Here is a 16,415-nt window from a genome sequence, read left to right as displayed (position 1 = left end):
ATTGCTCTATTAAAAATGCATCAGTACTCAGTACACACACACATTTTCTGTGCCGCTTGTCCTGTACGGGGTCGCGGGGAACCGGAGCCTACCCGGCAACACAGGGCGTAAGGCCGGAGGGGGAGGGGACACACCCAGGACGGGACGCCAGTCCGCCGCAAGGCACCCCAAGCGGGACTCGAACCCCAGACCCACCGGAGAGCAGGACCCGGTCCAACCCACTGCACCACCGCACCCCCTCAGTACTCAGTAATTAAACTTTTACATTCTCCATCCAGAGCACACCACACCTCTAGATTTTGGGCCAACGGCTCATCGGTCTTCCCGCAGTACACGCTCGGGCAGGCTGTGAAGAAGCAGCAGGTTTATGAATTTAAAGAATTCTTGTGAAGAATTCATTTCCCAGAGAGTGTCTGGCTAATTGACGTGGGCTCCCCTCTGATGTGCGTCTGCGAAGGTGAGGAGGAAGCAGGCCGCTTCGGAGGCATCGCCCATGTCCGCCCATGCGCTCCACTTCCACAGGGGAGCCGCACAAGCGAAGCACCTTTGATGATCATTTGAAGTTCATGTCGTCTTTAAAATTAAAACCCCTGGCAGAATTTCGGAATTCGTATCTGAAGAAGCTTCCCTTGCATCACACGGCAAAATGAATAGATTATTCTCTCTGTACTGGATTTCACAGATTTGATCCCTTCTTTTACCCTGATTCACTGTGTTTATATCTCTCCACGTTAGTTCGTGATCATTCCAAGGGGACATTATATGACTCAAAAGGGCCTGGCCGGAGACACATTTAACACTTTGTCAGTTACAGAGTGGGATGGCACAGCGCAGGACATTTTTCATGTGAAGTTGTCTAGTGGGAAAATATGCCTTTTTTATATTAATGGATATGTTTCTCAAACTTTCCAACTTTGAGATATGGCTGGATTGTGCAGAGAATAAATCTAAAAAGGAGTAAAAATGTCTTGCAAATGTCATGTGCTTTTCGTGTTTATGTGGGTCACTGGGGGTGGATCTCACTCTCTAGGTCTTCAGTAGCTCTTGCCTTTAGTTTGTGAGGAATGCACAGCTCCTGTTTGTTCCTTAGACTTTTTTCAGTAACGGTAAAAAAAAAAAAGGGGCAGAGGAGAAACCTTGGAATTTGTGCTGAAGTGGAAAATAATGGAAATATTAAATTCTCAAAGACATCATGATGAGCCATACATACATTTACATATGATTACTGATGATTGATTACCGTGACTGTCCAACTAAGTTCTAATCAGACCATTTATCCATCCATTCATTCATTATCTATAACTGCTTGTCCAGTATAGGCTTGCAGAGCCTATCCTGGAAGCACAGGGTGCACCCTAAACATCACACCAGTTCGTCACAGGGCAATCACACACTCTTACACACACTATGGGCAATTCGGAGACCCCAGTTCACCTGAAGCATGTTTTAGACAGTGGGAAATCAGGGCACCTGGAGGAAACCCATGCAAACTCCAAGTCGGCTATGCTGGGTTTGAACCTACAGCCGAACACACAGTCCAGGAGCCTGGATGTCACACACCGTTTCAAAGCTACAGCAGAAATTCCTTTTCTGACCTTTGAACCTTGGACCTTACAGTATAGTCTCGTCAGTGCTAACCGCCTGCTCTCTCGCTGTGACCATGAGTGCCGTGACCGTGCTCCAACCACCTCTCCCTCCCAGGTGGTGTATCGGCAGGACTGGCACAGCCATACCGGCGTGGTGGAGACGAACAGGACCTCAGTGGAGCTGCTGCTCCCAGCGGGCGACGGCTACCTCATCGAGGTCAAGGCGCTGAGCGACGGGGGGGACGGCAGCAGCAGTGGCCCCATCAGGATCCCCAAAATGTCCAGTAAGGCCTCCCCCTCATCAAGGCTCGTCACTTTGGCAGCAGATACTGTCAGTCCCTCCAGGTCCCCAGGAACGCGTTGCCTGAGCTGCTTCTTCATGTCATTCCGAGAAAAGCACAATGTGCCGTGTCAAAAACACATCTGATTTTATAATCACTGTGCTGGATTAGACAAAACAAGACTGCCCTTCCACCAACAGTCAGAACTGCTTTTGTACCAGCACACATGCGTCTGCCTGACTTTAAAGTGCGGTGGAATAATAGGCAAGGTAGCTACACCTTGTGGTACATTTACTTATTTAGGTGATACATTTCCCTAAAGCAAATTACATTGATTTACCCTTTTATACAGATAGGCAATTTTTACTGTACCAGTTCAGGTATAGTACCTTAATCAAGGATACTACAACAGGAGGTGGGATTCAAACCTGGGTATTTCAAATGCAAGTCAGGAGCTGTAAACACTATGCCACCTGCTGCCCGATTTAAATATTTCCTGTCGCATGAATTTTAGGTGCCACAGAATTAAAATGATTGTTCCATGATTTAGAGTGTTTTAATGGGGTAAATTTGCTGATTTTTTTTTTTTTTTTTTTTTTTTTTTTGCTTTTATTTTCTTTTTCAGGTCTTAATTCCAAAGGACATTTTAGCTCTTCTGTCAGCAAAATAGAATATATTTTCTCAGTTTCCCTTTTTGTAACATCAGCACTGGTTTTTTAAACAGAAATAAATGGAAAAACTTCAAGAGGTCATCTATAACGTTATCACCATGCTTTAATATAGCGTATCATCACTAAATATTATAGCAGCTTTTACAGATTAGTTTTTTCAACAATATGGGCTGAATCTTCACAGAAAACCTCCATTGCCTTATGCCTACGTGGGTTTTTGACTTTTCATGAGGAGGTAGGCAGAAAGCGAAGGTCATGTTTCTCCTATGGCACTTAGGGGTTTTTAGTGCATAGGAAATGCCAGAAGTACACGAAGGTGTATTTTGCTGATCGAGGTGTTCGGACCGCTAGAGGAAATGTCAGCAGCACGGTGATCATCAGAGGGAGACTACATGCCATTCATCTCCGTAGGTCCAGCCACGTGCTTCCTCTTTGTAAGTATTGCCAAGCTGCCAGCAAGCCAAGAGTCCCGTTGAGCGCGACGAGGATCGCCTTGACAGGAAACCAGCGTCGCGCTTCATGGATGAAGCATGTGCAGCGCTCCCTGCTCTTTTCTCTGGCAGTGACAACAAAAGCCTGTTGCCTGATGTAATAAGTGAACGTTAATCAATAAAAAAAAGACTCAGATGAGACTGAATATGCCAAAATAATTACCCGCAAGACAGCTCAGACATTTATGAAGTATAATGTACATTACTGATCCCTAAGGAGGAATGAAATGCTGCTGAAATGGTACCCTTTCGCAGAAATAAACACGATAAAAGGGAAGGTTGAGTGGTACACTAATTTTTGAATTTTAGATCGCTGCACATTGGCAAACGCAAAATGCGGCACTCCACTGTAGCCAAGGCTAATGTCTTTACCAGTATTGAACAATGCCATGATTGCATTAATTGGTTTAAATCTAAATATTGTCATATTGTCTCTTTAATGTTAATTCACCTCTCTGTGTACTTCATTCTCTTTGAGTTCTCCTCTTCTCTGGAAATAGACTACACTAAAGTATTGGAATTATGAGGTTTCTGATAATTGCTTTTCTTAGTCCAAGTAATTTGAGATCTGAAAGACAATGATATAGTCTGTGCTACATGATATTAAGTAGTGAATCATAATCTAAAATGATCCAAGTTTTCTATTAGATGCCCATGACTGTCGTGTTGAGGCTAGTGGAAGATGTAAAAATTCAATTTTGAGGAAAAAAACAAAATATATATATATATGCACACACACACATTTGTACCATACACAGTGTGATTAATGCAGTTACATCAGCGTTGTGTTTTGCATGCTGCGATTGCCAAGAAATTTGAATCTTGAAGGAAAACCTGTTATCTTCTCATGATTTATCTCACTGGAAAGCGTGTTGTTTATTAACATTGATTCAGTGCTTTCTCACTTTTTCTAAAGTTTTGTAACTCCGAAATCATATTACTATTACCATTATTGTCATCATTTGACTTCATACGGATGGATTACTGTTTGCTATGGCTGTTATTCAGATTTGCGCAAGTGATTTAATACCATTGTATTAACGTCTAAGGATATCTCTGTGAGATGGTATTGGAAATGAAATAAACTTTCATATTGAAAATCTCATTCTGTTGAGGTTCAGAGTGTTTTACCTCTAAGGATAAAACACTAGTTGTGTTTGCTCGGCTGCCCTGAAGAAATTAATGACATGAATATGACCGGAGGCATAAAATGCTGCTGAAGGCAGCCGTTTTGCTGGAGGACGTGAAGCCAATTGATTTCTGTTTTATTGGTGTCTGTTTTCAGGGGCTTCCATCTAGACTAATGAATAAAAATGAGGAGAAGGTGAAACATCGGTATGGATTGTCGAGAAGCAGGCGCCTCAGAAAGGTACCCACAGTGATAATGTCTGAAGTTTATTACGTGGTCTGAAAGGTTTTGTTCTTTCTTCAACAGCAAACCAGTGCTGGAACTCCCGCCTCTAATCTATACGGTTGCCTGGCGACCACTGCTTCAAATAAGCATGTGTGTTCAAATTATCCATACTCCATACACAAGCAGAGAGAAAAACTGCTGATAATAGTTAGAATACATTTTAATTGCATTCATGTTCCACACTTACTGTATGTGTTGAACAAAAGGTGCTTCATAAGTACTGCCTTTCATTTCTACTTAAAAATCACATGTCTGGTATGGCACTGAAACTACACCTGTCACACCTGAAAGAAGAATGTAATGTTGGAACAAACTGTGAGAAAAGCAGAAATGGTATTGCTAGCTACAACTGGGAATTCATTAAATTTCTTCTTTACCGCGTTTTAACTCACAAAGGCGACTCTTTCTTGAACATGTCAGCGCTGACTTTTCAGTCATTTCTAAATACAGATATATTGCTTTTTTTAGTACTGGATTCGAAAAGAAATTTGGTTTGTCTCCTGATCGTTTTATAATAAAAATAATGGGAAAAAATGGGGTATATTTTTTAATCCATCGATTTTGGAAGTACACCTAAGCGGAAGATTCTAAAAAGGGTTTGTCCAATGACTGATTACATTTTCAAAATTTCCAAAAAATATATGAAAAACACGTTAAGATGCATTTATCAAAATATGTGCAACTGTATCCATCTCTTTTTTTTTAACTGTACAGTACTTTTAAAACTGAAACTGCAAAACAGAAATATGAAACTAGGCTACAGCTGGAGCATGAAATGGGGTTTCAGTCAAGGCTACAACACTAAGGAATGAGTAGGTTCGAGGCACACGCTGCACGAATCTCACCAGGCTTCATGACAGCTGAGTGTCTGAACATCAATATTAATCTCAGGAGAAGCACTCACATTTTCAGGTGTATCGGGGATTAAACGTTAAGTGTCGATCCATCTGAAAATGGGCAAAGTTAATTTCATGTGTGCAGCATTGAACACGCCAGCTCTGGGCGCTCAGTGTTTTTCAAGATATAGTGTAAGAAATCAGGGCATTTTGTTCTATATGCAGTTTCAACACTTACATGTATTTATTTAGCAGACTCTTTTGTCCAAAGCGACTTCCAGTGAACTCTATGTAGTGTTATCAGCCCACACACCTTATTCACCGCGGTGACTTACACTGCTAGATACACTACTTACACTGGGTCACTCATCCATACATCAGTGGAACACTCGTACACTATGGGTGAACCTGAAGAGCATGTCTTTGGACTGTGGGAGGAAACCAGAGCACCCGGAGGAAACCCACACAGATACAGGGAGAACATTCAAACTCTACAGAGACTGAGTGGGAATCGAACCCACACCGTCTCGACCACCCAGGTGCTGTGAGACAGCAGTGCTCACTATTTGTAATATTAGGCTGAGATACTTAATTGGTTAGTGTCCATATTACTTCTCCTGAACAAACCCAGAGAATTCAGCCGGAAGTCCCACTTCTGAATAGTCGCTTTTTTGAAGAAAATTAGAAACGTAGAAAATACATTAGTGCTCTGGACTCTTGAGGCTGAACCTTGTCTGGAGCAAAACACAGGAGCCAAGTTTAATAACAGTCTGTCAAGGCAGTTTATGCAATCAATTTTTGTATCTTTGGATAATGTGAACCATATTTGTCACAAGGCTTTTTTTCAGAAAGGCCTTTTTATAATAATAATGACAATTTCCAAAAACTTAGCCACTCAGGAGTGACAAGGAAACTTAGCAGCTGAAGGAGAATTTGTCTGACTCTTTTGGTGCTGCTTGCCAAGGTGTGCAAACATACCAAATTAAAATACTAAAACAGCTTTGAGTCTGAGATCATAAACATACTGTGTCACTGAAATAAAGTGCATTGCCCTAATTACTATAAAGTCATAATTCAATAACGAAATCAATTATAGATTTTAACCTTGTAGGAATTAACAGCCATGTGAAAAAAAACGATTTGTTTTGGATGTTATGCAGCCAGTTGTTCACATCAAGTTCAATCAAGTTCTGTTACTCTCAGTCCACAGGGATACAGGCATGTCTTGATTTATTAAATAAATCCATACCTAAAAACAGGACAAATATCAAAATTTGGGACCCCAAAGCCTACTTCCCATTATTTTAGATGCAGAAAAATAGATAGAATAACAATACATTCCCAGCCTATGTAAAAACCCCAAACAAATTTCCCAAAATCTCACTGAAACACTGTCAAACACCTACTGTAACTATCAACCCGTGATTTCAGGACAATATAAAATGCATTTACACATCCTCTGGGGTGGCTCCACCTTTTTTTAAGTGGTTGTTTCTCTGCCGGATGAGCAATAAACCAAGCAGGGATCCACTGAGCGCATCATGTTTATTGCGAACAACTTTCTAAAACTGTACATAACTCCAAAACTGCAGATAATACACAAATCACCTTAAGCTAGACTTTTCCTACTAATTTCTCTGTTTTCTCTGCAATCATTCAAGTGGTTAACACATCCAATATGGCTGAATGACACTTGTGTGGAATTTCATACACTTCATACACTGGAATTTCATATACTTCTCATGCCACGCTTTCTTAAAGCAACGCTTGAATTCCAAATAAAGGTTTCCGCCATTATCCGAAAGATTTGCACTCCTATGAAACCTGTCTTAAGCCAAAATGGCGTAAAGCGAAGAAGCGTTCCGAGACCCCAAAAAGAACCTACCAAATCATACCAAATAACACATAAAACCTGATAGTATGAATAGTGGATGCAGGCAAGTTCGATGCACGCACAATGTCTTTATTTCGTTCACCACGATCGGAACGCTTAATTACGTTCAGTTTTACGCTAAGCGTAACACCCTTACGGACTCTCTTGGGCTTTTCTGATACCTTAGGAGACATCTTGCTAACGGATGCACAGAAGAAATGGAGATAAAGCACAGATGCTCACAGACACAGTTCAAAGCTTCGATGGCTTGATGCTGAGATGCCGAGTGTAGTTCCCGGGGAAGGAGCTTGCCGGAAAAAAAATCTAAATTCAAAATTCCAAGTACGGCTTCTATCGCGTGTCTATTGCCAGCTCACCACCGTGAAGTCAGAAAAATCATAAGTCGAACTACGTACAGTAAATCGGGGACCACCTGTACTAATGTCGGTGTTTCATAAAAGCGAAGTGACGTAAAGCGGGCTTTCGAAAAGCAGGGCATTCCAGTACACCGACAGACACAGAGAGATGTGGATGCAGATGCACCAGTTACAGCACATCACTGCACTTCTGCTTAACTTTTGCAATGTGTGACTTTGTATTTTTTTCTCCACATGCTTCCCATCAATTTTGTTGCACTGATTTTTTTTCCTTCCATAAATCAGAAATGGGGCATCAGAAGTCAAGAGCCATTATACCGAAATTTCAGATAAAGAGAATTTGCATAACAAGGGACGCCTGTACTAGTGCTTTGGCAAGGATGTTAACATGAGGTGTAGGATCACATCTTTGTCTGTCATTTCTCGCTTCTGTGGTACCTGGACTGCTCCAGTTCTGCTCAAAGGCCCCCGGTGCTACTTGCTGGGTTCTCTCAGTGGAGTCGTTCTTCACACAATACATATCACTTTTAATTTATACGGCACCTCCATTCCAAACAATATTTAAATAGCTGTTAGGTAGAGATCGTTTAATTTGAGTATGAAAATTTTAATGGTCCATCCTTGGGCGATGTAAAGGGTCAGATGCAGGAGAATGAGACTGAATTCGGCCCAGATTCCGACAGATAGCCAGAGGAGGAGGAGACAATCGCCCTCTGATGCACAGAGGAAGGAAAGCGCTTTAAAAAGGACTGAATTGAAATTAATCATTTTGGTGATAGAATAGGGTTGTCTCTAGGTTCAACTGCTGTGTGGCAGAAATGACAGTGGAAGAGCGGGCGGTGCCATGTGGCGCTCATGGTGACGTCTCGCTAAGGGCACAGTGTGCGCTGCCAGATGTGAAGGTTATGAGTTCTCCCAATTTGTCTTTTGTATTTTAAAGACATAGCCGAGAGCAGCCACCTCGCAGGGCCATTCTGTATCAATTCTGCTGCAATATTAGAAGACTCTTAAGGATTTCACAATTTCCATTAGAACCCATCAGAATGACCATTATCTCCCCCACAGTCCAGTGTATAATAAGGTAAAATATGATAGAAATCTGCATATCACATTTCTGCTGCATGTGAGCGCATATATAAGGGTGGATGGAATAAGAAAGGACGAAAACTTTGAAGTGAGTAATTCAAAATTACAAAGGATGCTAATGAGCACAATGTGTGGACTCCTGAGGAGGGGAGAAAAGTAATATGGTCTGATGACTCATCTTTTCTTTTTTCCTATATCTGAGAAGGTTGATATTTAAAGCTGAAGGATTCCTTCAGGTCACCTTTTCTGTTACCAGCTGGTAAACGCTGTGGTAGACCTGTGCTGAACGGCCACATTATTGGACATTAAATAATTTTTCTAATAAAAAAATGCATGCATGTAAAGTTGTATAACAGCCAATGAATATGAAGCCTTTTAAGACCTTATGCACCCTATGCTGGAAACACTGTTCGCTCAACATTGTTCCCATTTTCCAAAGCCCACAAACAAACTGGTAAACATGACTTTATGAAAACCCAGATAAAATCAAAAGCCTCCCATGTCTCCCCAGTAACTGGGTATGAATATGAATATGAATATCTAATGGAAGTTCTGAAGCACAGTGAATATTTCTACATTCTTCATCCATCAAAGAACTGGAGGATTTTCCTTTTGAAGAATGGTCCAATTTCTCTGTAAACACAGTTTAGGAATTGAAGGACAATATTCTCAAAGTGACCGTAGCTGTACTGAGGGCAAATGATGGATCTACTCTTTATAATTTTGTGACATTGTTATATTGTTTGGCATTTATACTGTTTTTCCACCCACTGTAATTTTATTATTTACTGCTAAATTCATCAGAATTTCCCGTGATTTAAGATATTCATCAAATGTAATTATAAATCTTTTAAAGGGTCATTTATGCCCACTCGAATAAACAAACTAGTATACACACACACACACACACACACACACACATTTTCAGAACCGCTTGTCCCTGACGGGGTCACGGGGAACCGGAGCCTACCCGGCAACACAGGGCGTAAGGCCAGAGGGGGAGGGGACACACCCAGGACGGGACGCCAGTCCGCCGCAAGGCACCCCAAGCGGGACCCGAACCCCAGACCCACCAGAGAGCAGGACCTGGTCCAACCCACTGCGCCACCGCACCCCCCTAACTAGTATATATAAGTGAAAAAGAAGACTGACTTTTCTGAGTTATTATCATCTATTATCATTTTAAGATTACGAAAAGGATAGCCCGCAAACGGAACGATTTTTCAACAACGTAGTTTACATCAAATTCTAGGTACCTCCTACCGTGATAGGATCGCAAACGAAGAGGTGTTACAACGTAGTGGTCTGCTGCGGCTGGAAGACACTGTTGCTGAGCGACGAATGGGACTAAAGGGTCACATTTTACGACTTTCTGACCAGAGACTTCCAAAGGTAGCGATGAATGGGTGCCGCCAAAGGGAAAGCGCAAACAGGGTCAACCACAGGAAACGTGGCGTTCCACCTTTACAGAAGACCTCAAGACCATGAACATGAAATGGGCAGTTGCTGAGATCATTGCTGCCAACACAGCCCATTGGAGAACACTCGTTGCCCAATACGTGAACCGATGTGGATGGAACTAACTATCTATTATCATCTTGACCAGTCCCGGGTGATGAGAATCTAAAGTGATTGAGAATATACATGGCTCACTTGGTGGAAACTCCAAAAAGAAAGGAGCCAAACCAGGAAAAACAGCTGCAACTTAACATTGTACCTGTAGACTATGAGCTTCTTTGGAAAAAAGTGTCAGGTGAATACACACACACACACACACATCTTCAGAGCCGCTTGTCCCATACGGGGTCACGGGGAACCGGAGCCTACCCGGCAACACAGGGCGTAAGGCCGGAGGGGGAGGGGACACACCCAGGACGGGACGCCAGTCCGTCGCAAGGTACCCCAAGCGGGACTCGAACCCCAGACCCACCTGAGAGCAGGACTGTGGTCCAACCCACTGCGCCACCGCACCCCCCCATCTGTCAGGTGAATAAATAAATGAAAATGTATATCATAAAACAATGTTCACTCATGTTTTTGCATTTTGCGAATTTTGTTGATGTCATGTCACAGACGTTTAGACGGATGGAAACTCCACGATTCTCAGAGGTTGTCCTTTAAGATCCGTCAATGACAGCTTTCATTAAAATCCCACCATGCTCCTATGGCTCATATCAATCTGTGTTAACGGTGGAGTGTGTGGGAGCACTGAAGATGTTTATGCTTCTGCGCTGCTGTGAACCAAGAGGTACATCTGAACTTACAGGAACATCTTTTACTCTCCAACTGCTGCTGTTCTAAAGCAACATGGGGGATGGACTTTTTTGAAGGTGATGAAAACCATTGCTTCAAACCCATCAATAACATGCAGGGTGTATGTAGATAACTTTTTTCGCTAAGTGCTATTCACTCAATGTTGACTCTATGTGACCACATAGAAAGTTTCATCTTCCACTTGCATCCTTGACGTTGCAAGGGATGTGTCCATTACAACTGTTATCGAGTCCATCTATCTGATTGCTGGTCGTCACCTTCTTTTTCCTTCAACTTTCTTACGAATAAGACTTCCAGCCTGATTTGATCCAGTGTCCCACATCCTACCCCTCTTTGATTTCCTTAATATCCATAGTGTCTTTAAAAGTCTCCTCCAGCACCACTGTCCAGCGATCACATAAATATAGTGTTATAAAAAATACGATTTCTTGGACTATTTTAACCTTAATTCTTACACTTACATTTTTGCTAATGCATTTAGAAGATGCTTTTCTCCAAAGTGATATACAACTCAGAGTAAATCATAATGCATTTCACCAACAGATGGAGAGATACAGATGCAGACACAGAATTCACAGTTTCTACAGGTACCATTACTACAGGAGTGCATTACTAACTATATACTAACTGTATATAGAACTGATAGGGAATACATTTTCAAACAAGTAATGTACTGCAACATGGTGGTACAGTGAATAGCGCTGCTGTCTCACAGCTCCTCGGTGGTGCGAGAGGATGTGGGTTCAATCCCTGCTCAGTCTCTGTGAAGTTTGAATGTTCTCCCCATATCTGCATGGGTTTATTCTAGCTGCTCTGGTTTCCTCCCACACTCCAAAGATATGCTGTTAAGGTTCACTCACAGTGTGTGAGTGACAGTGTGTGTTCCACTGATGTATGGATGAGTGACTCAGTGTAAGTAGTGTATCTAGCAGCGTAAGTCACCGTGGTGAATAAGGTGTGTGGGCTGATAACACTACGTAGAGTTCATTGGAAGTTGCTTTGGAGAAAAGCATCTGCTAAATAAATGTAAATTTATTGATTAGACAAGAGATCTTGAGAGAAGCTGGTCTGAGACCCTTTTTGTTTGCTGACATTTATTCAACAGCGGGTCTTCCTGCCATATTGAGTGTGTTATTCACTTGAATGACAGCAGAGACAGCAAAGCAATTAGAAGCAAAATTTCACCTGATGGTTTTTTGGATGTACAGTAGATGCACGTTTTAGAAGTTGTACACAGTTTTACAAAGTTATTCACAATAAAGGCAACGTGCTCAGTGGATCCCTGCTTGGTTTATCGCTCATCCTGTGGAGAACTGATTAATTAAAAAGAAAAGTGGGAATTACACCAAAGCAGTAAGCATGTAAATGTAAATATTTTATATTATGCATTCCACTACACTGGAGCCAGAACCAAGAACCTTCAGGATTTTGATTTTAGACCTCCTTTGCATGGCTGCAGACATTGGCTACAGACCGTGGTTCATCCTGATAGAAATGAGCCTTTTCTGAAGAAACAGCAGCATGAAAGGGTGCAAGGAGCTCTTTAGAAACTGCTAAATATGTTAGAATTTTAGATTTCTGCCTTTCCATTTTGCCACATGGTGTTTGAATTTGTTCAAGTCAAGTGAAAGTGGCTTTATTGTCATTTCAACCATATACAGCTGGTACAGTATACCCTGAAATGGAACAACGTTCCTCCAGGATCATGGTGCTACATAAAAGAACAATATGCCAACCAACCAATCAACCTATTTTAACAACCGCTTGTCCCAAGCAAGGTCGTGGTGAGCCGGAGCCTCACCCGGTAACACAGGGAGCAAGGCTGAAGGGTTAGAGGAAACACCCTGGACAGGATGCCAATCCATCACAGGGCACCCCAAGCAGGGCTTGAACCCCAGACCCACTCCACAATGGGCACTGGCCTAACCTGTCGCACCACCACGCCCCCCCCAAGAACACACACACACACACACATTGTCAGAACCGCTTGTCCCATACGGGGTCACGGGGAACCGGAGCCTACCCGGCAACACAGGGCGTAAGGCCGGAAGGGGAGGGGGACACACCCAGGACGGGACGCCAGTCCGCCGCAAGGCACCCCAAGCGGGACTCGAACCCCAGACCCACCCGAGAGCAGGACTGTGGCCCAACCCACTGCGCCACCGCGCCCCCTATCCCCCAAGAACAATATATTACAATGATACATTACAATATATTATAATATATACAATGAAAAAAACTAAATATTACAATATCATAATTAATTCTGTGAAAAATGTAAACATAATTGCAAAAAAAACTGCAAAGGTAATGGTATTCAGTTGAGTACGGGTGTGTGTGTGTGTGTGTGTGTGTGTGTGTGTGTGTGTGTGTGTGTGTGGGTTGGTGTCAATCCAGTCCCTGGGTTTTGAGGAGTCTGATGGCTTGGGGGAAGAAACTGTTACGCAGTGTAGCCATGAGGGCCCGGATGCTTTGGTACCTTTTTCCAGATGGCAGGAAGGTGAAGAGTTTGTGTGAGGGGTGCGTGGGGTCATCTCCAATGCTGGTGGCTTTGCGGATGTAAAGTATGGCGTAAACTTCTGCAATGGAGGGAAGAGAGACCCCGATGATCTTCTTGTTGGTACTGTGTTTGTGTCGGATAACCATGGGCTGGAGGCAGGACATGTTGGTCTGGAACGTAGAGGACAGAGAGAGTTGAAAGAGAAAGACAGAGCTTAAAGGACCCATTAGTGATGGCATCTGTGACACTGTCTGAGAACTGTGCGATGGACGGGAGAGAGTATAGTACAGCAGAGGAGAGGGAGGAGAGCAGGAGAGATTTTAAGTTCTGACATGGTGGGTAGCAAGGTGACAAAGTTGCGAGGTGGGGTAATAGGGGTGTATGGAAGGCTAGAAGGAGAAATAGAAACATGAAGTAAAGTAACAGAAAGCACTGGAGAACCACGATGCTAGAGAAGAAAAGGTTGAGAAGATTGCTGGCCTTGTGAGAAGCGGAGCACTGTGACATAGAGATGCCGAAGGACTATAGAAGTGACAAAAGGCTTCATGCATCCTGCAATGCATGATGGAAGTTGAAGTCACCCAGGAGGACCAGTGGATTGCTTTCCACTGGAAGGGGGTTTGCAAGGAGAACATGCAAACTCCACAATATTTACAGCCATCTCATTCTTACCGTGCTTCGCTCTGAACGATCGCCAGACGCTTACAGGAAATTTTTGCTTTCTCGGTGACGGACACCATCTTTCGACAAGGGTCGCCGTGGGGATACTGGTGGAAGATATACCGTACGAATCACAGAGACATACATAGAAACGTTGCGTGCAGCTCAAAATAGCTCCAAGAAGAAAGACTGGTAGATTCTCCACTAAATATTTGTGACATACTGTATTAATCATTTCTGGGAAAGATCTTGAGGCGTGCTGACGTCGGTTCATTGTGCTTTCTGTTACAGTTATTACCACCGTATAAATCTGCATAAAGATTGCGATAATTTGTTTTCGCATGCTGAATACTATATTTTTCCTTTGTTGCTGGTCTATTGAGAAATGTGTGTCAGGAAGTGCAGACTGTGTGACTCTGGGTTTCAGAATAATTGTACTACCTCTTTGTTTCATACGTTAATCATCTAATAGTTTTGGTTCTCGGGTGATGTAAATTAGTCGGCTTCTTACTGCAGCGACTGAAGAGCAAAGACTCGAGTTGTAAAGACAAAAGAGCCTAACTGTGGGATTCCGCTGAGGGAGGCTGCCGCTAATGTGGGAGATCTGATGTTTCTATTGTTCTGCGTTGCGTCGTGTGTTGCTCCCAAAATATCTGACGTTGAAGTTTCCGTGTAACTGGACCAGACGTTTCCTGTGGGACGGTGACCTGGCGTACCCTCCCCTTCCAGCTCCTCCATCGTGCTTTAACTTCTCCATGAGCCTCTGGAAGTACCAGCCTGCTGTGTATAAACCCACTTGATCCCGGCCTGCGGCTCCTCTCCACCCACCTCTCGCTGGACTTCCTGGCTCTCACCGGAATGTTCATAACCTTGGACGATACAGCCACGCCCGTGACCCTCTCCACCAGGTACTCCTCTCATAGCCTTCGTCCCTCTGGCAGAGGTGGAGGCGCAGACCTGCTCATCTCTCCCCGTTGGGAAAAATTGGTTCTCTCCTTCTCCACCTGCCTGATCTTTCCTCCTTTGAATTCCATGTTGTCTCTATCGCTGTCCCAACCACACTTTTGACTGTCCTTCTCTATCACCCTCTCGGCCCTCCTTTCTGCTTCCTGGATGACTGTGATGCAGTATGGTGTTTAGCGGACGCTTTTCTTCGAAGCAACTTCCAATGAACTCGATGTAAGTGTTATGAGCCCACACACCTTATTCACCGTGGTGACTTACACTGCTAGAAACACTACTTACAATGAGTCACTCATCCATACATCAGTGGAACACACACACACACTATGGGAGGACCTGAACAGCATGTCTTTGGAGTGTGGGAGGAAACCAGAGCACCCAGAGGAAACCCACACAAACGTGGGGAGAACATGGAAACTCCACACAGGCTGAGCAGGGATCGAAGCCACGTCCTCTCGCACCACCCAGGCGCTGTATGTTTCCAATTCTATATGCAGCTATTTGTCTGATGTGCTCCAGTAAAAACGGGGGCACTGGAGAAACTGACTGTGCTTCAAGACCTGTTTGTCCGTTGGCGAACTGAGCTTTTTGTTTTCTCTGAGCTGTACGTCGCCATGGAGAAAAAATGTACGCTAAATGCATAAGCGTGAACGTAAGCGTAGGAGCCGCGAAACGCTTTGACGGTCAGCGAGCCGCATCTCCAGCAAAACCGCGAATGGTTATTCACTCAAACCTCACTCCCCATGACACGGTGGGAGAGAATGTGGGCATTCAAAGACGGTCCTGCTGCTTTGAATGGGCGGTTACAGTTTGAGGGCTGACGGTTTGGTGGTCTGGCTTCATCCTCGTTCCATTTCAGCCTGTCGATGATGCTGTGATCTTCCTCCTGCTTCGAGTGGAGCCCCGGAACTCTTCTTTATTTGTTGTCTCTATAGTTCTCTCGTAAGAAGATACTGCTGCCCGATAGCACAATACTCCCATCCCGAACTCAAATCTGACACCCACCAGAGTTATAGGCCAAAAACACTTAGTTCCAGTTCATATGTTCAGTTAGCACTGGATGTCTGTGTATTTACTGCTATGGGAATTCAGGCTTGACTGAGTATCACTGTGTGTGAAACTGCCATAACACATGTTTAGGAATTTTTAGTTCTCTGTCGTGCCATGAAATGTTTTCATAATGTATCAGTTCGCATGCATTTAAATTTGACAGCTATGTAATGCTCGCTAGAAACGATAGAGTCGGTAAGAACAGTAAGAAGACGTATCGATTCTTGCCGGTCTTTAAAACCGACATGTTAGAGCCGTGGAAAAAATAATCATTAAACCAGAATGTTCATTGTTAGTTAGAAGTAGACATAACCATTTCTGCACTCTAATCTGTTCTCATGGAAAAAAGAAAA

At 43.3% G+C, this 16,415-nt stretch overlaps 1 protein-coding gene across 1 annotated transcript in view; it reads left to right on the top strand.

Moving 5' to 3' along the window:
• cntn6 (contactin 6) overlaps positions 1-3,364 on the top strand; it is a 35,980-nt gene extending 32,616 nt beyond the window's left edge. The window contains exons 21-22 of the mRNA XM_018733999.2: positions 1,702-1,870; positions 2,493-3,364. Of these exons, the coding sequence (XP_018589515.2) occupies positions 1,702-1,870; positions 2,493-2,587 (264 nt within the window). The 3' untranslated portion in view covers positions 2,588-3,364. The remainder of the gene's footprint in view (positions 1-1,701; positions 1,871-2,492) is intronic.
• Positions 3,365-16,415: the final 13,051 nt, after the last annotated feature.

Source organism: Scleropages formosus, chromosome 22, assembly GCF_900964775.1.
Source record: "Scleropages formosus chromosome 22, fSclFor1.1, whole genome shotgun sequence".
NCBI lineage: Eukaryota > Metazoa > Chordata > Actinopteri > Osteoglossiformes > Osteoglossidae > Scleropages > Scleropages formosus.
This window is presented reverse-complemented; position numbering and strand designations above follow the sequence as displayed.